Source organism: Centropristis striata, chromosome 5 (assembly GCF_030273125.1).
Source record: "Centropristis striata isolate RG_2023a ecotype Rhode Island chromosome 5, C.striata_1.0, whole genome shotgun sequence".
NCBI classification, from domain to species: domain Eukaryota; kingdom Metazoa; phylum Chordata; class Actinopteri; order Perciformes; family Serranidae; genus Centropristis; species Centropristis striata.
The window spans coordinates 33,609,107-33,632,434 of record NC_081521.1 but is presented as its reverse complement, the minus strand read 5'-3'; the positions used below and the strand labels follow the sequence as shown (position 1 = coordinate 33,632,434).

The following is a 23,328-nucleotide window of genomic DNA, read 5'->3' as shown; positions in this document are numbered from 1 at the left end:
AAATCATCTCTACATGTTGTTAGATGCAGCCCATACAGGGGAGGGGGGATTAATATTCAAGGCTACAGTGTGTTCATCCTTTGGTGGAGAAGACCAATCTGTTGAGTAGAGAAAATCAGCCCATTTCATGTCTGCATACTCCCACATCATGATGCTCTGAATTTTCAACACTTTATTTTTCTTAGTGCCTGCTTCTGAGGGTGTCAGTGGAAATTTTATGACGTAAAATACGCATCTGGAAAAATTGCAGCTCTAATGTGCTTAAATACAGCAATCCTGCAAGTGCCATAAACCCAGTAGGGTGCTAACCTCTTCTAGAATTAAAAGTCTTTAACGTTGCACTATATGAAAAACCAGGCTGGTCCTCGTTAGTGACAAGAAGAGAATTACATACCATCATCTTTGTTTGACGGAGGTTTTATTATAAAGCTGCCCCAGTACACAACATCTGTTCACAAATGTAAAGCTAACAAACCAGATCTCAGGACTAGCCAAGTTTATATTCTGCAAAGATAAGATTAAATTGGAAAGGACTCCCTCCATAGTCCAGTGCATTATGCAATTTGCAGGAAGGTGCAATATTTGTTAAAGTCAAAATATGTGTAAAAGATGAATCGAATCGAATCTGAATCGAGTGCTGCTGCAGGGATTGCAGGCCTACAAATCGTATTTATTTGGACTGAAAAATATAGTAGAGATCCTCACAAAAACTGAAAACTATCCCTAATTTTCATATTTTTTTCAATTAAATGAGAATAATGATGCAAAAACTATCATTCGCTGTAATATTGTGAATCACATCGCGATTTCAGTCAAAATATCGCCATTAAAAAATAAATCCAAATCGAACAGCTCTACACTTTTGGATTTTAATCTGTTTCAACCTGGTCTTTCTTACAAAAGAAATCTTGCTTTCAATAAAATAACCTCATTAAATAAAGCCTATAAAGGATACGAATGTGTTAATCCTCGCCTAAATGTAGAGTGTGTCCAAGACGCTGTACTTCCACAACACCCATTGAAAGCCATTTCCCATGAGGTCCCAAAAAGCCTGCAGCTGAGCCCTGACTGGAGAGCTTAATTGCTCTGATTATTCCCTGTGATTGCTGTGGTTTTCTCAGTCTTGAGCTTTATAGGGATGCAATGAACAGGTATGGTTTAATTGTGGCTTTGGAAAGCGAACACAACTCATGTTGCTTTAATTAAATTTGGGCCATTTATGTATCACGCTTTGGATGACTGAGTCAAATTCCTGACTTTTATTTACCGAAAGCAAGGCACGATTATGCACAGGAGGCCAGAGAATGATGATAGTGAACAAGGCCATTACAACCTTACTCAGCACCTGGGAGGTCCTGTATGACTATACTGTACTGAGGTTTATCATCACTTTGTTTTCTAACACGGCAAAGGCCTGTTGACATCACTCTGTGAAATTCTGGACATATGTGAAGTACTGAAACAAATTAAGAACTACCAGGTAATCACATGACCTCAGTGCAGTAAAAACAAAAACTCTTCATCATCTAAACACAATTTAATAGAAGCCTATTAATCACAATGGTCTCTTCTAAAAGGCCACAAACTGGGTTAACCATTGAAAAATGGTCTCTTTCTGATTAAGCAATCACATCGCAAGCTAACGCTGCCCAGTTTTCATAAATCACTTCAAACATACATGGCATTTGATTAGAACCCATTAGCAATGAGCAACAGTGTGTGTATGATGTGCATGTGAGGAGGCATGTGCATGTGTCTCCTCTCACATTTTCCATGGTTTGCTCTTTAGGATGTTCCTCATTAGTGTGAATATTAATGCAACCAGAAAGGGGGGAAGAGGGGAAGAAAAATGTAAAAGGAATTTGGAAGAGCTTTTTAAAGGGGCCATTTCATCAGAATCGTTATTTTTTTGCGGTTCTCTGAAGGCTCGTAACTGGCGGTCTATGAAGAGAGACATGCCGCAGTGGGGCTTAATTTAAAACCAGAAAGGTCACTGCGCTAAGAAAGGTCCTCAGCTCAGCCAAAAATATAAAATCTGGAGGAGAAAGAGAAAGCAGTGGGGGAGGAGGAGTGGGCCAAGAAAGAAAGCAGAATGAAGGGAGATCAGAGGATGCCGATTGAGAAGGGGGGACCCAAGCTGGAGGAAATACGTTCAAGTAATTTGGAAAGACAGTGTTATGGAAGAGTACAAAAATGGAAAAATAGAGGAAAGAGGAAAACTGTGAGAGGATAATGAACTGCGTTGCAATTGAACTGGAACAGGCCTAGCATCAAAACAGATGCAAGAGGTTTTTTGTTTACTTTAATGGTGTTTTTGCAAGTAATTTGTTATAATGGCCAACAATTTCAGGGAAAAAACACTGCATCCATACACAGTGAAGGATTGCCAATCTGTCCAACAATCTGTGTTGGCAGAAACACAACCCTCCCCAAGCCTTTGCTGAATTAGGCTCCCTGTGCTTGGTACAGGACCAGAGTACTAATGGTCAGATGGGAAATTAGCTTTGCCATATGCAACTCAGCACAAAATAGGTATGACTTTGAAAACAACATTTCTCCCCAGATCAGACTGTTTATAAAGTGATGATGACAGTTGATTTGGCTAAGAAATGTATGTCATGTGTTGGACTAGGCCTTGACAAAAGTACCATAAGGCAATGAAGTTGCCCTCCCCCAACTCTACCTTACATTCCACAAACTAACATCCCTGTCTTCAATCACTTGTTTATCTATGAGCTCACTTTAATTGTCCGTTGGGTTTTTGACTGCACCACATTACATAAAAGCACACAGGAGCCTCATGGCAGCAGCCCGACAGCCTCTGATGTAAAGCCTCACGCTTTGCACAGATAAGACGGGTTCAATTTTAATGTTGCTAGCACACCGAGACGCACCAGGCTCACTTGTAAAACAGAATGCCCCCTTCGCTTGTAAACGCAGCAGCCCAAGAGGAGGAAAGAGATGGGGGTTGGGCCGGCTGAGGTGGGGCTGAATTAAAAGGAGGAGAGGAATTCCACTTGTCCAACTCCTGCAATCCATCCAGTGGATCAATTTCTTCTCTCAAATTCCCAATCCATTCCCCATCTCTTTTAAAAACTAATACCCAATTCCAATCACAGCTGCAGTAAAGCATATCTTGTAAAAGGTCATAGTGTGACCTCTGAGTTCTCTAAATTGGATGCTGGTTGGCCCACTTTCCTTTGAAATACTGCACAGCCTGAAATAAAAACTGCCCTGTACACAATCACATCACCAGTGGGACCTGCATCCCGCCCATCAGTAGGTGTTCATTTTGATGAGAAGTGTCACAGCACAGAGAGTTTAACAAGATATTGGTTGTCTGTGTTGAGGGGAAACAGGAACCAGAACTCAAACCTAAACTAGAGCATGGGGGCCCAGGGATGATTTTGGGATAGGTGTATCTGAGTGTGCTCGTCATAGGCAGCATGCAGGCATATAGTGGAGCATCTCTCCTGCAGCCAGCCAAGGGAACTGATCAGATGGACGATCAAACACTAATCATTCCCTCACGGCCCATACCGAGTAAAGCTGTCATTAATTTTGCGGAATTACATCAAATCTGAGACATTCTTTATGTGGCCCACGGCCTGTAGACAGTTATACGACAGGGACTGCTGCGCTAAGCAGATGGGGCAGCTTGGCCGTGCATACTAAATACCACCGTCCCCCATTTCTCCATCTCCGCCCTCCCAACACTCTGCCCTCCTTCCAGGCACTCTGCTCCCGCTCCCTCTTTCTTTGTTTTCTACCCTTCTAATGCCTTTCCTTGACTGCATGGTCACACAGTTTACACTGATTACATCACTCACCCCACAGTGATAGGCATTATTTAAGCCAAATGCTCCGATTGTTTTGAATAATACCATCGACTGGAGAAAAAAAATGCTAAAAGCTCTTTTCACACGTAAAACACATCACGCTTTAATTTAGTATGATGAGAAAATAAATTGTTTACCGACATAAATCTTTAATGTTCGTCTCTTGGATGTTGACAACTTTAACAGTTTACTTGCCTATACACAACAGAAGGTCATAATCCCATTTGAGGTTTCCTTGGCAACTGATTACTGCTGAAGGCAAGTTACAATTTATGACTAGTGACACATACCTGCCATTCCCTTTGAATGAGACATGTGGTAAGCTATATTCAGACAGACCACCTCAGGTAATAAAACTGCAGTAGCACTCAGGGGCTTTACCATTTTCTTATATTGAAAGGAATTCCAGACCGGGCTGCTAGAAATCAGCAGACGACAGGGATTAAATTTGTTTGGAATAGTTCCGCAACCGATAAATAAACAGCATGCAGAGGCTTTTGTGCAAAAACTGTTGATAGTGGGGTGTTTTTCTACCTAATGTTAAAAAGTGTTGATGTTAGTCAATTTAACACTTCTAAAAAAAATTTCTTTAAAAACTATACATGCATATGGTTTGTATGTGTGTGCAAGTGGATGCATGTGTTGGGGTGGGGTTATGACAGACAGAGGAGCCATAACAGCAGGCAACCAGGTCAAGATCAAGCAGTTTCATGGACAATCCACTTTCAGTCTAGTCTCTATTAGGGAGAAGGCTCACATTCCTGCTTCACAGCCATCTTCTAACTTCACACAGCAGTGAGGCTTCAAAGTCAAGGCTAACTGAGGTGTAATGTTTTCTGAGATAATACTAACAAAAAAAGAGAAAACAACAGGTACATAGTCAGTAGGAGTCAAAGTATATACTTTTTATGTTTATGCATATGGCTTTTCATACTGGTTAGTTATGCATAGCAGACAAGACACTCATTTTTAATCCTGTGGAACTTGCAACAAAATTAAATTAAGATCCTTCTTAACATCCTAGCCTAAAACACACATGTAAACAACAACTACTGAATAAGCTAGTCATTGCAGTACAACCTATTTAATTATCCTGCTGCATAGAGAGCCACTATTTCCAGCACCACTTTGCACACACAGGCTCAGCACACTATTAATCCACTTAAACACAATTTATAGGGTCTCAACATCGACTGTCCGTCGGCATAAAATTACATGAAGCGTCCTTATAGTGTCTTCAACAGACTAAATTAGCCAAACTGGACTTACTAATTGAGGAGGAGTAAAGCACTGTGTGACTGGATTGACTCGTCAATGTGCAGAGATAAATAAGAGAAGAACATCAATAACTATAATAATGTAGGATGAGCATTATTTAAACTGTGGTTACTGAGGGATGATAACCTTAAATCTTAAACACTAATTTAAATTTCCATGATCTGGTTTCACTGCTTCCTTGTGCTCACAGGCAGCCAACTGCTTCGTACCGAGTGTAGTGAAAGGTGATTTGTTTAAAGTCCCTTAATCATCATTTTCAATCCTGATTTAAATCGAAGCGGATCGACTTAATGTTTAACTGCGAAGCCAATATTAAATATGGATTTCATTAAAAAAATACAGAAATAGGTATTTTGGTCCAAGAAAAAAACAATTTAACAAATTACTGTAATAAACTCCACCACTCAACACTAGAGGTGGGGGGAAAATCGATACATGATAGTATCACAATATTTTGTGAATATTTTTGGCAATATATCATATCAAATCATGGCCGCCAAGTATCGATATTTAGCATTCCATTTGCCGTCATTATTTTTGTATTTTCTGTGGGGGGTTTTCCGGAGGCCATGGCTGGCTCACTTTTAGGAATATTCTGGATATACTAGATCATGTGAACCTAGAAGATCTAAGGAATCTATAGGCAACATGTCAGGATAACAGGTTGGGAAGTTGACGAAATAACGCTGCAAAGTTAGGCATTTTTATGTTTCATTCAAAAAATTCAGAGCAGTGAAGATTAAAGTTTAAGGAAGTTTAAGGAAATGCTGCAATTTTTTTCATTCATACATGTTTGATATCAATTAAGTTCAATTTGACTGAATACTTTGTTGGTCAGTCTGTGGGTTTGACTCTCATTGTGGAGAAATAAAATGACTGAAGTGAGATGAATAGACTGAGAATTTTCTCTTATTTGACAAAACAATTGTGATTTAATTTAATTTTGTGGACACAAAATGCAGTTAAACCGTTAAATTGCTTTATATTGTATCGCAATACTCACCATATTGTAAAATGCTTTATTGCCAATAACATCATATTGTGACTCAAGTATCAGTATAAAATCATATCGTGGAGCCTCTGATGATTCCCACCTCTACTCTACACCTTTTCAATAATATTTTCCTGATCCTGGGGGTATCATGATCTTGCTACTCTGAGTTGTATACATTATTGTTGTATTGTCATATTTGCAAAATTTCATTAGTGCAAAGTTGAGAAGATGTTGGCCCCTTAACATCTTACTTTTTTTATTTCCGATCCAATGCTGCAGCTTTATTAAATTATATTCCTTTGATCAAACATCTCTCCTACATTATGGAAAAGGAAACAAATGTGCACCAAGTTGACTTCAGGAGGCTCAGGAGGCTTTAGAACATGCACTGTGTGTTAAAGGTGGCTTGGGAAGATGGTTTGGGAATATGGTCTGCACTGACAGTTTGAATGTAAAGGTACATTAGGTTTTCAAGATGGTATACTGCCATCTGCTGTCCAGCACAGTAACATCACCACGCTGTTTCATTTATACCCATAACCCCCACATGTTATAATGCACACTATCAGATGTGAGGTATCTTTCAAACCAATTGCCAAACTAGGGTGCATTTCAAAAAGTCAGATGACTGAGTTTGACTTAAGGTTGAATATCCATTAAATCTTGCACATGGATATGTCAAAAAGATATTTTCGTGTTATAAAATAACTAATTTAATCTGCTTAATATCCCCTGCAGAACAGTGATTCAACTGATCACTATCATCAAAAAATAATAATTAAAATAAAATAAAATAATAATAATAATAATAATAATAATTAAAACAAACAACTAAAATAGAATAGATTATGTACAGACCGTCTATACCATTAAAAATGTGTCTTCATGGGGGAAAAACACATAATAATGTTGAAAAAAGCAAATGCAAAAGATTCTTTGTAGCCTACGAGATGAACGTTTGCCAAAAAAAGAAATAACACAAACTGAACAACGGTCAGATTGTTCTCTCCCACGCTGCAGAGGTCCGCCTCGGTCTATCATCTGCTAATCGTTGTTTTCCTCGTCGCTTATAAGAAATACTAAAATGCATTGGTCAGTCCGCACTACGCTGTCGAGTAACCAGTGATTCTCCTTGCTTTCTCATTCGATGAGAAAAACAACGGCGACCGATGAGAAGCATCATATTACGTCCAGTGCGACCTCTGCTATTCTGCCTTGAGCCTGGGGATTGTAGTTTAAACTGCGGAGTTGAAGCGAAATTTCGACGTGATGAACAACAACTCCCACAATTCCGCGGTGGAAGTGAAGCTGTCATGCTTGTGTTTTGCTTTGGTTTTTTTGTTATTGTTTCGGGTTAGTGGAGCAACTGAGACCGAAGAGAAAAGCACGTCTGTATCGCTCATGATTTTGTTGTTTTCTCACGCATTGCTATTCCTGTATCTGATAAAGAGACGGCTCGTTTAGACGCGTTTACACAGAAGTGAAGGCGATAAAGGTAAGCGAGATACCCGAGACGGTCGAGAGATAATGTGCGCAGATGTCTTTCGTAGTTAACAAAGCCTGTTATTGTCTCGCATGACGTGCACGCGTAGCACATTAACTAATTAGACAGTAATTAACACATACAGGTTCGGATCTACCTTGGTGCCTTTGTTATGACGTTTGTCTTTTAAAACATTGCATCGACATGCATGGCACAACGTTTTCTCGACATGTGCTACTGTTGGGCCTCAAGCCTCGTGCTGTGTAATGTGATGCCTCCGAAAGGTACTGTATATTTTTGTCACTGATCTATGATTTTCGAAGGCATCTGCTAAATGACTGCAATGTTTACTTACTAAAAGTTTATCCCCTTATTCCTAAATTTAGAAGGATGACGCTTTACCAAAATAGAAATCTCTACACCCCTATAATTATAGTGGATTATGACTGTACCACAGGGGATAAAGTATGGGAAAGTCACACTTAATGCACAATTCCAGTAAATGTAAACTGTAAAGTTATCTTCATTGAGATGATAATTTGCAAAAACACATATTTGTTTTTATTTATTTTCCTAAATCATGTTTTTTTCAGTCTTGGGAAAAGCAATCAAATTGGCTTTGGGTTGGTTTGATAAGATACATTTATAAGATGTTTACTTTTGTACTCTGCACTGAGGGAAAAATCAAAGGTTTTCATTTATTAATTTAAGTTTTTACCCTTTAATGTTTTTTTTGCTTGCACGTGTAGTCTGTTTAATTTCTGCCATGAAAGGACACATCCAGTTACGACTTATGGTGGAGTTCAACAACCCACACAATGCTGTTTCAATAAATAATGCTCTCTGTAAACCACATATGTCTCCATGTGATGTAGACAAGTGCAGGCACAATTCCTCAAAATTCACAGAGGGTGTATTGCCGGTGGAATTTGAGCCCTATACATGCTGGAGGCCCCAGACACCTTGTAGTGCATGCTTACACGTGATGGTGTACAATGGCAATGGCGATGACTGAAATAGCCCTAGTGACAAACATGCAATATGTCATGTTGCTCAAAGGCCATGCTGTCACCGAGGTTTAGTTCTAGTGTCCTCTCCTCAAGTGTGTGCTCAGTGAGGATATCTCCTTACACTGAATAAATATTCACAGACTGCTGGCTGTCTTGTTTGTTCTTCAGCAGTCACCTGTTACCTATTTCACAATTAGCTCATGTAAGCATGCATGTCAGTTTCTACTGTGAAATAATACTAAATGAAAAATAAATATTTTCAAAAATCAATAAATTAAAACTCAAGTTTGAACATTGTGTTTTGTTCCTGTAGGTTCAAAATAGCCTGCCTTTCTTTTGTGTTGCCATGGAAAAGGCTTGGCTGGTGGAGTTCAGAAACGTGGGCTGCAGCTACTTCCCTCAGAGCAGAGTCGATTGCCACTACACACTGAGCTCACAGCACAACTGGGCCAGCAATGATTGGATAGGGCTCTTCAAGGTATTGTTAAACTGATGACTGTCACAACAATCAAGTGAATAAAGAGTATACAACTGCAAAATAACAGTGCATATTTTCTTCCTCAGGTGGGATGGTCGTCAGTGAAAGACTACCACACATTCGTTTGGGCACTGGCCCCGGCTGACTATCAAGAGGGCACAGATGTCAACTGCTGTGTGCACTTCCAGGGTACTCATGCCCTTGTTTTCTAATTGTATTTTATTTCCCATAGTTAGCCAGAATCTATACTGGTACGGTGCTTAGATCCGCACATAAAACCTTCAGCAGAAGATTGATGTTTCTGTAAATTGAATTGCTCTCTTGTACACAAAAGGCTAGCGACTGGTGTATTGACTGGAGGGAAATGTTAGTTATTTCTATCTTAGAGGGTATTTCCACAAATGTTAAAGGGAAAATATTCTGTACAGAAGACAAATATCCCTCTCAGCTTGTTCTAAAACACAGGCACAGTCACTGACGTGGTTTGAATAATTTTCTTTCGGATGCCGGAGGTTGAGTAATGAGGAAGACAAAGACAATGCCTTTGTCAAAGACTGCTCTGACTACAACTAGTCACTGAAGAATACAGTGCTCACTCTGTCCTGTCTATCAGTGGCAACTGATAAGCCGGATTCAGTGTGAGGGGCACGTGTGCAGCAGGCGTGGCATTGACTTCTGGTAGAGTGATTTATTACTAACTTCAGCATACTGTCAATGTCATTCTGCATTGAAAGAAGAGCAGAGGGAGGAAAATCTAAAGAAACTGCTGATGGTTCCTTATCATCAGTGATGCAGTCTTTAAAAAGAAGGTTGCCTGCACTGTGACCTAAGCTGGTGCTTTAAGTTACAATACAGCTCATAAACTTTGCTGTATGTGATTCTTCCTGCCTGTTTTCCATCTGGCCCCTTTACTGTACATGTGTTGTGAAACAGAAAAGTAAATCATTCTAAACATGACGCTATAGCCTGTGTGAGATAAAGATAATATTAGGTTAGCTTACTTTATGGGCTGGATGAAGTCACCATTTGTGGCTGTCTGCTTGGTCAGAGTGGGAATCAGGAGGCATAACATCATCTGTTCCTGTCTGTTTTGTTGAGAGATAATGAGACGGAGAAAAGATTGTGAAGGCATGTACAAATAGGGTTAAACCTGCATATAAACTGGAAGTTAGTTGCAAGATTGTGCTAATAAACATAGCTTGTCAAGAAACCAGTTATTTAGTAGCATTATCAGTGTTGGGAAACTTAATACCTTCTAAAAGAGAAAGAAAGACGACAGCATGTTGATGGTAGTAAGTCACCGAAAAGCAAACAAACCAATAATTGCAAAACAGCAAAAACTCACTGACAGAACAAATTTTAAAAGTCAAACAGATGCAGCCTAATAAACACACAACAAATATCAATAGGCCGAATAACTGAACGTTAAATAACATAACTTAAATTATGTTTGCTTTCTTACTGAACATATATCAAATATTTTGTATTTGTAGACATGCAATTCAATTGCAGTTAACAGGTAAGGCTATTTACTACATCTCCTGACTGGCAGTGTCATGAAAAACTAGAGAGGGAGAAGGAAGAATCAAAAGTAAACACCTTTTTGTTGTTATTAATCATTTCTATAAATTCTATATATTGCACAAATCAGGGCTGAGCTGTACAATAAGAACAATAATTTAATCTTTTTAAAATTTTTAAATTCTGCAAACTTACTATATATTCCTCTTCTTTCCTTCAGTAGTTTATTGTTTTTAAACACAATTTATTGTGTGTTCAGTTGGCAATATGCAGGATTTGCAAGCTTTGTTTTTTCATTGGTGTTCGAAAAGTAGTCTTTGAATTAGATTAGGCTCTATAAACAACTGCTAGGTAGGTAGGTGGGCTAGGTAGACTTCATTAATTCCCGAAGGGGAAATAAGACATGGGAACATAGAACATAGATAGATGGAATAAAAATACAACAAATAACAAAGGGCTTTACAATATATATATATATATATATATATATATATATATATATATATATATATATATATATAAATAAACGTCGGGTGTGTACTGTCTTTACATTTAGTAAAAAACGCTTTTGTTATATATATATATATATATATATATATATTTCAGGATGCTTAAAACACTGACAAACAGACTAAGGGACAGTTTCTACAGCAGGGCTATAGCCCTGTTAAACGGAAACAGTTGACACACTCACACACACGTTTCAGCCACATCTTTAACATTCATGTATGGCATGTGCAATAGGCTTTATTTTTACTGTAGAACATGTGCAATAAGCTTTTTCTCTGTGTGACATGTGCAATAGGTGTTTCCTTTACAATGCGTCTCTTTTACAGTCCCTTACTTTTGTGATATGTGTGTTGTCCTTTTTTCGTTTTTTTGGTTGATGGGTGCATGCCTTGGTTGGTTATTTATTTAATATTGATGATCTTTTTGACACTGACGGGAGAACTGTGCCTCAATTTCGTTGTGCTAACGTGCAATGACAATAAAGACTCTATTCTGTCTTCTAACGCTAAATACTATATTCTGTTTACACCGGGTTCAATTAACGTTTGCTACCCTCACACCATGCTAAACATGTCCCAGGCCAGTCACTCTACCAACAGAGATTTAATTCATATTATTATCCAAAATAACCCGAATAAGACAGAAAACATGCCTAGCTAACTGACAAAATGTTTGTTAAGAACCACAAAACTTAGAAGTTAAAAGTTAGCTAGCTGTGAAAACGTTACATGACGTGTCTTGTCGGTAATTTTGTGCTCAACACAGAATAAATAAATAAATAAACAAGTAAGGAAGTAACTTACCTCAACATTCAAGGCAAGCTGGACTCCTGAACGATATAGCAGGGTGGAAAAAATGTATTCCAGGTTCTTGTAAAGTAACAAAAACTCAGCTAATTGATGCGAAACTCGCATCGGTTCCCCTATTTGCGATCGTTGGAAATTCAAATTTGACGCGCATGCGCGCAACGCTAACCGGTTTTTTTTCTCGAACACCTGAGTTGATTGAGCTGAGTGCTGCCACTGGTGGCGGGAAGCTCCATTACAACACTCTGAAGCGCAGCGCGTTTTAGGCCCCGCCCCCAGGAGAGGAAAACAATCCATTCTGTTTAAATTGAGTTTAAATTCAGAATTCTGAGAATAAAATCAGAATTCTGACTTTGAATTCAGAATTCTGAGAATAAAGTCAGAACTCAGTGTGGCCCTAATCCTCTTCCGTAGTATTGGAAGAAGGAGCCTCTGTGACAATTTCGCCTTCTAGCAAACAAAGGACAAATGCCAAAACTCTGCTGTGTGGCACAAACCTAAAAAAAAACTAGCTTTTAAGATAGAAAAAAGGTGGATTAAGAAGTGCACAGACATCAGCAGCGACAATGGGAGATCTGTTGGCTCCTGACACTCAGTATGCATAATGTTACGTATGCAGTGCACTTTCTCACTATGTCCTAAATCCATATGTCAATTTTAGGCTATCTATATTTCTTTTAAGCATTTTGACAAGATGTAACTGGTGTCGTAGTAGAATACGGATAAACCAGAAAGCTATGCAGTGATATGTTATCGCTGATGTCAAATGCTTAACATTTTAGCTTTTCAGCCCTTGGTTGCATGATGTGGCACCATATAATATATGTTGCACCTTTGGTTTCCCCCAGTATTGCTGCATTACAACATAAATACAATTTGAATATTCCCCTTGTAAATGCAGTGTTTTATGCATTACAGAATTTCAGCAATATAAATGTAAAACAAATGTGTGTCTTTAAAAACTTTTTAAAGCCTTGTATGAATACTAAACTACTTGTTTCATAAAGATTTGAAGTAATCTTAAAACGTGATTAGCTTTTTTAAAATTAGAGCTAGTTAAATTATCTAAAGTGCACCTTGTTCAACACTATATATAAAACAATGCGAAGCCAACCTCTAAATGAAAACTGTGCTACTAACATTCTTATTCTTCATCTTTTTGTCCTCCACTTTTTAGCATCCTACTTACCCAAGGAAAGCTCCCAAGACTATGAGTTTGTATATATTGATGCAAAAGGGGAAGTGTGCTCCCGGAGCTCCACATTCAGTTTCTGTGCTCCAAAGCCACTTGAGGACCTGGTGACTCTTGAGGACGGGCCCCATGGCGAGGAAGGAGGCACAGACATGTTGGTGGTAGTGCCCAGGGCTGAGCTGCTGCAGGTGAGCATAACAGATACAGAATAGATTTATTACATAACGTAGTGAAGGAGAGTTTTCAGTTTTGCAAAATTAATGAGTGCTGATAAAACACATATGCTTGGAAATCAATACTGTTGTTTACTGCTGGCACACAAAGACCAGAGCACAATTATGATTCCCCACCCGCTGCCTGCTTCCTCCTGTCTCTTGTCAGAGTCGACTGCAGGAATGTCTGCGGGAGCGTGCCGAGCTGCTGCAGGCGCAGGAGGCGGCAAACAGGCAGAGGGAAAAAGAGAAGGAGGAGTACAGGAAGGCAAGGGAGGTCTGGGACAGACGACGCAAAGGGTTAGAAAGTGATATCGCCAGGCTGCAGGAAGAGCTGAAGCAGAGTCGAGAGAAGATGGAGTTGATGGAGATGGAGAATAAGGTGGGGTACAGAGCTAAAGGCAAATAAAAGGAGTAAGATCATTTGACTAGAACCCATTTGCTTGTTACCATTTTCCATATTTTTCTCTGTATCTGTCCTTATTCTCTCATGAAATCACGTCTCTGCTCAAACAGTGTCCGGCCTTTTTAATTATAAATTTCTACCGTGATTCAATAAAATGTCTGGGTTGTTATATTAAAATGTTAAATGTAAAATATTTTTTATGGGTAGCCTAGTGTATGTCATGATGAATTAAAATTCCTCATAAAAATTAAAAAATGCCTCTGGTCTGTTAGGAGGAGCAGGCTTTTGGAGAATCACTAGCCCAGGAGAAAAGTGCTTTATTGGATGCGAGAGAGGCGAGCAAAATGCGAATCAAAGAGCTGGAGGAGGATATCAAAACCCTGACTCAGAGAAATGTGGAAAGAGAGACTGAGCTGGAACGGTACAACATTTTCTTTTTTCTCTCTTTGTCTCCCTTTTTAGTTGTATGTGGGTCTCATGAATACTTTTGATTATCAGTAATCAAATCTGTGTGTGCAGGATGAAGGAAAGAGCAAGGAGGGCAGGAACTCAGAGAAAAGAAGAAGAAAGTGAGAAAAAGAGCCTGCAGGTAATTTGGATTCAGAACATGCTGTATGTCATGATAAAAACCTGTGTCTTTGTTGTTCTTTTTTACACATCCCACTCTCCTTTCCTATCTGTGTCACGTCTTTCTTTCAGACCAAGCTGGAACAGACAGAAGGCGAACTTCGAAGTCTGTCTAAGGAGTTCCAGGGCCTGAGGAACTCGCTGGCCCAGAGAGACACGAGTGTGCTGCAGCTCCAAAACAGCATTACCACCCTCACCCAGAAACTCACTACCGCCCACAGGAAAGAGGTCAGACATTTCTTTTGAAGTCAGAGGGAAGAGATGAATGTATAGTTTGATAGTTAAAAACTGAACTCGGCAAATTTGTGTGCCTGAGGCTTCAAATGTGTGATATGCTGTGACCATCGGCAAACTCTTGTTGACCAAAGAATAACTGCACACTCAGAGCCACCAAAAAAAGTAGAAAATATTTTCACCTGACACCAGAATTTAGCAATGCGTTGGAGCAAACACATTGTCTCAATTGCTGGAAATGTTGTTTTTATATTACACCTTTACTTTGTGATATAGTCCATTTTCTTTATAAATAGGCTTAGCTTTATTTCAGCACATATTACCTGTAGCTACTGATATGCCAACACAAGCTTTCTTGTCCCGGTATGACCAGACAGAGAACGAGGCCACACAGAAGGAGATGCGGAGCCTGCGGGAGCGTCTGAATGCTAATGAACGTGCCGCAGAGGGCTTGAAGAGTGATCTAAGTGCCATGGTGGCCCAGAGGGATCAAGGACAAGCTGATTTGCACCAGGCTCGTCTGCAGGCCGCTCAACTCACCCTTCAGCTTGCAGATTCCAGTCTGGCCCTGAGAGAGGGACGAGCCCGCTGGGCCCAGGAAAGGCAGATTCTGCAGCGCACTACTGAGGTACTGCATCTCTGCAGAACATCGCACATTCATTTAATACGTTTGTATTGAGGTTAGCTAGAAGTTTGTCCCACTACCATCCAAATATCAGCGTGATGTCACAACGTTTCAAAACTTACGGCTTCATGATGAAATTTTCTTCCCATAGTTCTCATCAGTGTTGTACATTGCTTATCTTATTGTGCACTGCAGATGAGTTTCGACACAGTGACCTCCCTGCCTGTGGTGAACATGTTACATTATATACTGAGTAAACATATGTGTGTCACCCTGACAGAGGGACCACGAGCATCTGGAGAAACTCAACACAGAGATGCAGAGGATGGAAGAAAGGCTGCAGGAGGAGACGATGGAGAGGGTCAAGCTGGAGGTTGAGCTGGGGAGAGAAAAGGATTGCAACCGGGTGAGAAAGAGAGCGAAGAACTTACTGCATTAAAACTACATTTGACATACAGAAATTAGAGTAGGATCGACCTTCTCATTTAACTTTTTGTAAGAAAGCAAATGAGCATATCTCCCAAAATGTCAAGCTATTGCTTTAATTTTACTGTACATGTACTCTGTATACTGCACAGCTGTCATTCAGAAGTCTGTCAGTGTCTTTTGACATGTCCTGTCATCCTCTGATATCTGGCCTGCAGGTTCAGCTGAGTGAAACCCGCAGGGAGCTCCAGGAGCTGAAGGCCAGCCTGAGGGTTGCCCAAAAGGAGAAGGAGCAGCTACTTGCAGAGAAACAGGTCAGAAACAACATTTTAATTAGTCAGAGGGGATAACCTGAAACTATGTTGAGTGAAAGTTTGTCCAAAAAAGGGGTAAACTACACTGATATGCATGTGTAAACTCTGCATGTATGGTGTCACAGGTACTAACTCTGTGCCCTGTTTGGTATCAGGTTTATAAGGCTAATGAATAGCTTGTATGGATTAACAAGTAAATCGTAACAGTTTTATCCTAATCAGCTCATAAGTGCAGTACTTAAGTCATTATTAGCTTTACATTTAGTTTAAGTTTAGTTGAAATTTGTGCCACTCTCCATCTCAAGTGCACCTATTAATAATATTTGTTTTCATAAAATTCTGTATAAATAATGTATTCATATTCTCAAGCTTATTGATGTAACGTATACACAAGTATACAGGGATTGTGAATGTCCCAGGTGTTGGGAATCTTCTGTCTGTTGTTGTCTTCTTAGTTGTTATTGTGCAATATAAATTGTTTATAGTGCAATATAAATCAGTGGATTTCAGGGCAGTCAGTGCTGCCGCTGTTAAAGTGCCTGCAGAGTTTTTGTTGGCTTACCACCATCACATTCGTCCGCTACTGGCAGAGTAGATGGTCAGTGTTTTCAAAATCAGTGTCCAGCTTAATTTTAACATCCGCCATATGGGAGCATAGCAGCCAATCTGTAGCACATCATAAATCAAAGAATGCTTAAATGTTTATTGAACAGTGATAATGATATTTATATAATAGCAAGTGTTGGGTTTGTGTATTTACTGTGTAACCATTTTATGTGGCTTTGGCTTGAAGAAGGGCGATGAGGGTGACGGCCGCTGAAGCCATGATGAAAGTCCCGCTCCGCTGTGTGATATGATGGCTGTATTTTCCACTACAGGAGTTGATGGAGTACATCTGTCAGCTGGAGCAGAAGATGGGAACAGTGGCCAGTGCCAAGTGGAGCGCTGCCCCGATTGCTTCTACAGGTGAATGGAGCCACACATTAATCTACTGTATGCCCTGCAGATGTGAACAATAAAAGTGTTAACTATCATTCACCAGCAACACTAAATATTGCTCAGAATGGCCTATGTCGTGGGGGCGACAGGTGCAGTGCTCTGAGGAAAAGTGACCCTTTTTTTCTTTGCAAATCTTCCTGTCCGGCAGGGCGGCCTGGCAGTGCGTTATCTGACTCTGAGGATGAAAACCCAGAGGCTTTGCAGCCCCTCCGCCCACCAAGACCACTGGGACACTACAGCCTGTGTGAGCAGGGCCAGCCGGACTCCTTGCTCCTTGCCAGCCCTCCTCCCTCCCCAAGGGAGGCGGAGAGGAGCGCAGTGGTCATCAACCAGCCAGCCCCGCTCTGCTCGCCACACCAGGCCGACGCTGACACTCTAGTGCACAGCTCTGATTCGGTGAGACACACTATCTGAGCCATTCAGGGTCACTATAGTCTAATTGCATGTGATACTGAAAATGAGCTATGTCTTCATGCTGATAGCCGTGCACACCAGTTAAACATGGGCAGTGGATCGTTTGATTCAGACATTATCTCCTAGAAGCAATTAGGCTGCTAGTCTGCAAGTTATTAGACTGTAATAGCTCCTGGACAGACATGTAAGTGTGTGTGTGTGTGTGTGTGTGTGTGTGTGTGTGTGTGTGTGTGTAACTCTCTTGTGTTAAGGAGGAGGAATCTGATACACTTCAGTGTGGAAGGCACAGCTCTGGAGAGGAAACAGCACTACTGCTGCCTGAGCACACAGACACTGTTCTCAGGTACCACCTCCCCCTCAAACACACATATTCATACGTAAAATATGTACACACATTTACAGAGAAGGTGTGAAGCATTTATCCATTGATTATTCACTTTTAAGTGTCAAGGAGATTCAATATAAATATATCAAACATATCAAAAAACTCAAGTGTTAAGGTTACTTAAGGGATAGTTCAGATATATTGAAGTGAGGTTGTAAAATTACTGTTTTTGTAAATGGAGACTTGTTGCTTGGGTGAGAGCACAGAATGCATTCAGTGTCTCCTGTGTAAACGTAAACAGGGCTGTCTAACTGCAAGGTAAAGCAGTGAAAATATTCTAAATATTGTGTTCCCCTAAACTGATATTGATTTTTTTTAGACAAGCCTTTTTTGGTTACTAAAACACATTTTGCCGCTGCCCCCATTCACAGTAGTACTTAGTGCTTAGTTTCCATGTCCTGTCTGCGTCTCCAAACTGGGGGCAACAGACCAACATCTACTTTAAGTAACTGACTATGGATAAGTATCTCATACAAGCATGCTTCAATAAATCCAAACTGTCCCTTTAAGTAAAGGATCTGAGTCTTTCCTCCATCACAGCCTATCACACTGTTACACATGGAAGTATTTAATGTTGCTACTGATATAACTATGTCATATACTACTGCTGTTATAGCCTCTAAAAGGTGAAAATAATGTGAATGGACACATGGACATGCTACTTGCCTTCCCATGAAATATATTGGAGGATTTAGGTTAGATTAATGAAGGGCAAGGCAAGTGACGTATAAGACAATCACAACAAATCGTGCACAGTTGAAGATTTAATGTTCAAAAATGGAGCTTTGCATTACTGGCTGCATATTAAAATGAAAATTTCTTTGAAGCCAAACAAGCCAACAAATTTCTTCCTGTCATGCTGGCTGGTTTTAAACTCCAGCAATGCGTCATATTTTATGAGCTCATGACTTGATTTGTGTGTACAACCTTACTCTGCAAAGTAATTAGTGAACACAGCAGCCAGATAAATGCGCTGGAGTGAAAAGTATCATATTTCTTTCCTAAATGCAGAGAAGTCAAAACGTTGAGTATTTCAAAAAGAGAAAGAAATTGAAGTACTTGTACTTTAAAATTGTACTTAAGAAACATGAGTAGTGAGTTTCCACCCCTGGTTTCACACAGAAATGGTTTCAGGCTTCAGACAATGAATTCAAAGCTTGCTAATGCACACAGACACATGCAACCAATTATTTATGGTGACAGGGCGAGTATGGCTGGGAGATGGAAGTTTTGAATATGTGGTCGTAAAAGAAGTTGAGTCAGGGTGAGGCGGGGGAGACTGTGTGAGACAGAGCTGGGCCGTGGGAGGGGCGAGATGGGAGGACAAGGGGACAGATAAGTTGACAGCAAGCTGTAGCAATGATTTACCTGAGGGGTGTACCGCAGTCACGGGCCAATTTTCAGCATCATTAAAGCCCTCTCTCTCCCACTCACCCGCTCCTTCAGTCTAACCTCCTCTTTCAACCGGAATGTGTGTTTCCTTCAGTTTTTTTTCACACACGCACACTCTGCTTTGTCTCCTCCTCCAGTGATCTGGCCGATACCTCGCTGTGGTAACCAGTGGACATCCAGCTTAGGCGATTGATCAAAAAGAGGAGACGGGGGACTTTCTCGGAGTTAATGTGGTTCCGCATTACTTCCACTATCAAGCACATATACAGCTCACTCACTACACAGACAAAATGTTAATATGCAATTTACATCGTATCTGCCGTGAACCTTTTTCCCCTCTTAGACTGTTGTGTTATTGCCCCTTGCTGTTTTGTTGTTATGAATGACATAATGGTTGTGGTTGCAGGTCAACACCGTGTTTATGGCTGACATAAGACTGTTGCACAGTTTGAGACAGCGTGCTTTTGGGCTGTGGCGTTTGAGAGTTCGCAGGCTGTAGCAGAATGATTTCTGTTGAATCATTGCTATGTCGAGAGCTTTACGATGGATGTTATGTCGTTTTTATGACATTTGTGATTAGGAGTCATGACAGGCACTGTAATTATGATGTTTTGTGCAGGCCCGGCTCCACTGGAAATCATGGCAAAACTCTCTTCCAGCATTAAATTCTCTGCAGCAGCTTTGAACGCTATTCACGGCAGCATAAAGTAACGATACGGCATCATGCTAGAATTATATTGCAGTAATGTAGGTCTATGACATCATATTTCTCCTCCATTTACTCAGAAGTAAGGTTTGATATGCACTTTCTTGTACGCATTAGCAATTGATTGTTGTCATGCATATGCAGTTAAGGAGATTTAGTGACGCAGAGGCGCTTTAAGACGGACAAGCATTTTGAAATAGAAAGCTTATTGAACAGATTGTGTTTAAAGTCTATTAAATAGATGCCAGATGCAACTTTCTACTTCAGTACCTTCATATCATCATTATTATAAAATTAATGCTCATAAGCTTCTCACTATATTTCAGCTGCAGTTTTTACTTTTTAATGATCCTGGATTTCATAATTATTGAAATAAAATGCTAATTTACTAGCTGGCCATTTGGATATTTAGTGTTTGTTACAGTTTATATTGTACAGGAAAAGATCGCATCCACAGAGCTCTAAATTTGTGCCTAAAATAATTTTAAAAAGAGTAAAAGAAAATCATCTTTATAGAGCCTGACATCATGACATGGTGTTGGTATTTTCCCCCAGCCCTATGGCAATATACTGCCTAATAAAAATTGCTGCCTACCTTTTAATCAATACTGTATGCATTTTTCATGATTTTCTATTTATAATTAACTTGAGTTATGCTGCAATTAAACTATATTCAGGTTTAGTTTGAAATAGGTGTTTTCACACAGCTGTCTGTGCAAAGTTTTCCATGCTTGGCTAAAAGATTTGCTCGATACTTTGATGCTTTGATTTTATCTGCTGTATTTGCACCCTATTTTTACTATAGAGTAATTTTTAGATGAAAAGTTGATATATGGATACTTAATATGTCAGTTCTGTCCTTCTATCATTACCATTGTGTGTTGTGTTTACGTATATATTTTATCTACACTTTTTGCTTTAACTTCTGCTTTCAAATACTCACTACGACTCTATTATAAGATTTGATATATGAGTTATATTGTTGCAAGATATCGGTGCTAATGAAAGGGAATGATACCGGCATGTTGTGTGTTAAATGGAAGGAATTGGTTTGAATGTTTAAAAAGGAGGACAAGGATTATGGAAGGAGTAAATGTCTGTCCAACCTCTCATTTACCTTGTGTCACTGAATGTTGATTCTCCATGTATAGAAGAGGGAATGTTTAGAGGCGCCTGGTTTTCTTTCCCTGAAGATAGCATACACTACATGTATTCTCCATAGTCCTTGTTTGTGGTTGTAATCTGACTTTATGTCTTAGGGAAGTTATTTCTTTGTTGTTCCACTGAGAGCCCCAGTACGAGTGCTGCTCGTCGGGACACCGTCTCCGGTTGCAATAAAGCTCCAGTGGTTACGGTTTGTTTTGAAGTTTTGTGTGTGAAGGTTATCCCACATGTACACCGCCGTGTATTTTGTTATCAGTCATGTAACAGGGTTCGGGGTGGGGTTCTGTATAATAAAATGGTTTATGTATCCATTATTGGGTCTAATGTGTCTTTTTCTGGCCAAAGATCATAGCAATATTTTGATCTGTACATGACATTTCACTGGTAATTAACTATGCCATTTCTTTTCACACAGCTATATAACCTATATTCCCCTTTGGCTCATTGCCTATTTCAGATGCATTCCTCATCTGGATTTTTCTCTCCACTCACCTTTGGCTCTCCCGCACTCTCCCCTCAGGCCTCACCTCCTCATCATCTGCATCCTCACTCCTCCGGCAGTCTCCTGCTCCCTCTTTTAAGCTCCTCTCCTGCCCCTCTACCACCACACTCCCTCCATCTTAAGTCTGGGGTGACGATAGCTAATTATAAAATCAATGATGCCGGGCTGCCTAGTTTACAGCCCCCTCTAAAACCTTAACTGGGAAATCACTGTGGGATTGATGACTCCCTCACTCTTTATCTCTTTTAATTAGAAATGTAAAAGATATGAAGACCCAGAGGCCAGAACACATCTCCTAGTTTTTATGACCCCGACGCCCGCCTTCCCCAGCTCTCGCTCCCCCTTCCCCAAATCACCACCTTCCTCTACCTGGCCTTGTTTATTCCCTCTTCCTCCCTGCTGGCACACCCTCCATTCTCACTCTTGTCACAGATACCTTTACCCGTTTCTCCATCACTTTCTCCATTACCCTTTCTTTAAGATCCCCCGCCTGCCTCTGCCTCTGCTCGCACAGTGGAAGGTGTTAAATTTATGGTCTTTGCACTTGAAAACGTTTCTCACCTTCCCCTCACCTCTCCGCTCTTCCCTTGACTGATTCGCAACCCTCCATGGATTCCCTGCATATGTAACAAATGACGAACACGTCCTTTTTGTCTGTTCTGACCCAAGCAGGAGACGTGCTGTAAGTGATGTGCTGTTTCACATTGTGACCCCATGCATTAAGCACATGACATATAAGCCTCTCTGTCTTGTATATAGCTTTAGGTCCACACAGAAACTCCCCCCCTTTTTTTATCACATCAAACCCAGGTCACATGCACCTCCACTGTCTGCCTTTATCACACCTTGAGCCTGGGCTCTTTCCTCCCTAACTGCTGCCAGGAGCACTTGGGTTCAGTGAGCTTTATTCTCCTGATCACTCTCAGAAGAGCCGGCATCTCCTGCTCCATTATCTCTCCTGTGTGTTGACTAAGGCACCTCTGCAGTTTGCTCATGTTCAGAGCAAACTCAGCGGATGTGCTCCCTCTCTCTCTGTTTAAATATTCAAATTAATTTCTTTGGTATGCCGCACTCATGACCCACTTTTATAGATTCTTTACTATTTTAATGAATAATTGATGTCCTGAGGCTGCAAGAATATTACAAGGGACATTTTTACCCTTTATTAATTCATTGTACAGTAATACCTTTTTTTCCAGGGGCCTTTCTTTACACATTTCCATTCTTTTTTCATTTCCAGTGAAAAAGCCTTCAAGTAATTAGTTAATCCAGCATCACTGATGTGGAAGGATGAGTATATAGAAATCTTGCCGGGCTCCTTTAAATTCCCCCAAGCACACCCAAAACCCTCCCATGGGTTCCCATGGCAACACCTTCCAGGGCTCAGTATATGAGGCCATTTGATTGTTCCTTGTAAAATAGTGTGTAATGTATGGACCTTATTTTAATTCCAGTCTGGCGTTATTGATCTGTCTTTAATGATAGTTAATTAAAGCAATCATATAATTGATAGAATCTCATCTCTGTTTATCACCCTCCTCTGATTCTCTCTCTCTATTAATAAAATCAAGGTGAGGCATTAGTATCCCACACTGGTGCGCTGAAGAAGAAAAAAAAGAGGGATGTTTACTATCAGTAGCCCTTTACGAAGAGCGTTCCTGTTCTTTATCAGGATGTCAAGCGAGCTGGTGTTATCAGTGACAGTGATGTACTAGAGGTCATAAATTTGTGACAAATGTATAACTCTTGATTTTTCTGAACATTTATAAGGGATCTGAAAAATGTTTAAGGGTTTTCTTGTTTAATTCGTT

At 40.2% G+C, this 23,328-nt stretch overlaps 2 protein-coding genes across 4 annotated transcripts in view; one reads left to right on the top strand and one right to left on the bottom strand.

The window, feature by feature from the left end:
- The window catches only part of hoxc10a (homeobox C10a), an 82,965-nt gene extending 70,881 nt beyond the window's left edge, over positions 1-12,084 (bottom strand). For all 3 annotated transcript variants that reach the window (XR_009394352.1, XR_009394351.1, XR_009394355.1), the window contains exons 1-2: positions 11,917-12,084; positions 10,084-10,167 (exon numbers count right to left, since the gene is read on the bottom strand). The gene's annotated coding sequence lies outside the window, so the exon portion shown is untranslated. The remainder of the gene's footprint in view (positions 1-10,083; positions 10,168-11,916) is intronic.
- calcoco1a (calcium binding and coiled-coil domain 1a) lies at positions 7,427-20,433 on the top strand. Its single transcript, XM_059332456.1, has 15 exons — positions 7,427-7,606; positions 8,918-9,082; positions 9,169-9,271; positions 13,097-13,299; positions 13,493-13,705; positions 14,002-14,150; positions 14,249-14,318; positions 14,429-14,584; positions 14,964-15,218; positions 15,496-15,621; positions 15,860-15,955; positions 16,834-16,921; positions 17,103-17,350; positions 17,620-17,711; positions 19,283-20,433. The coding sequence occupies exons 2-15, from the start codon at positions 8,951-8,953 to the stop codon at positions 19,308-19,310; spliced, it is 1,959 nt and encodes a 652-aa protein (XP_059188439.1). The 5' UTR covers positions 7,427-7,606; positions 8,918-8,950; the 3' UTR covers positions 19,311-20,433.
- Positions 20,434-23,328: the final 2,895 nt, after the last annotated feature.

Bases quoted from the DNA above. Each gene is read 5' to 3' on its own strand.
- calcoco1a (XM_059332456.1), top strand. From the start codon at position 8,951: ATGGAAAAGGCTTGGCTGGTGGAGTTCAGAAACGTGGGCTGCAGCTAC. The intron at 9,083-9,168 runs GTATTGTTAAAC...TTTCTTCCTCAG, and splicing joins ATTGGATAGGGCTCTTCAAG to GTGGGATGGTCGTCAGTGAA. The intron at 13,300-13,492 runs GTGAGCATAACA...GTCTCTTGTCAG, and splicing joins CCAGGGCTGAGCTGCTGCAG to AGTCGACTGCAGGAATGTCT.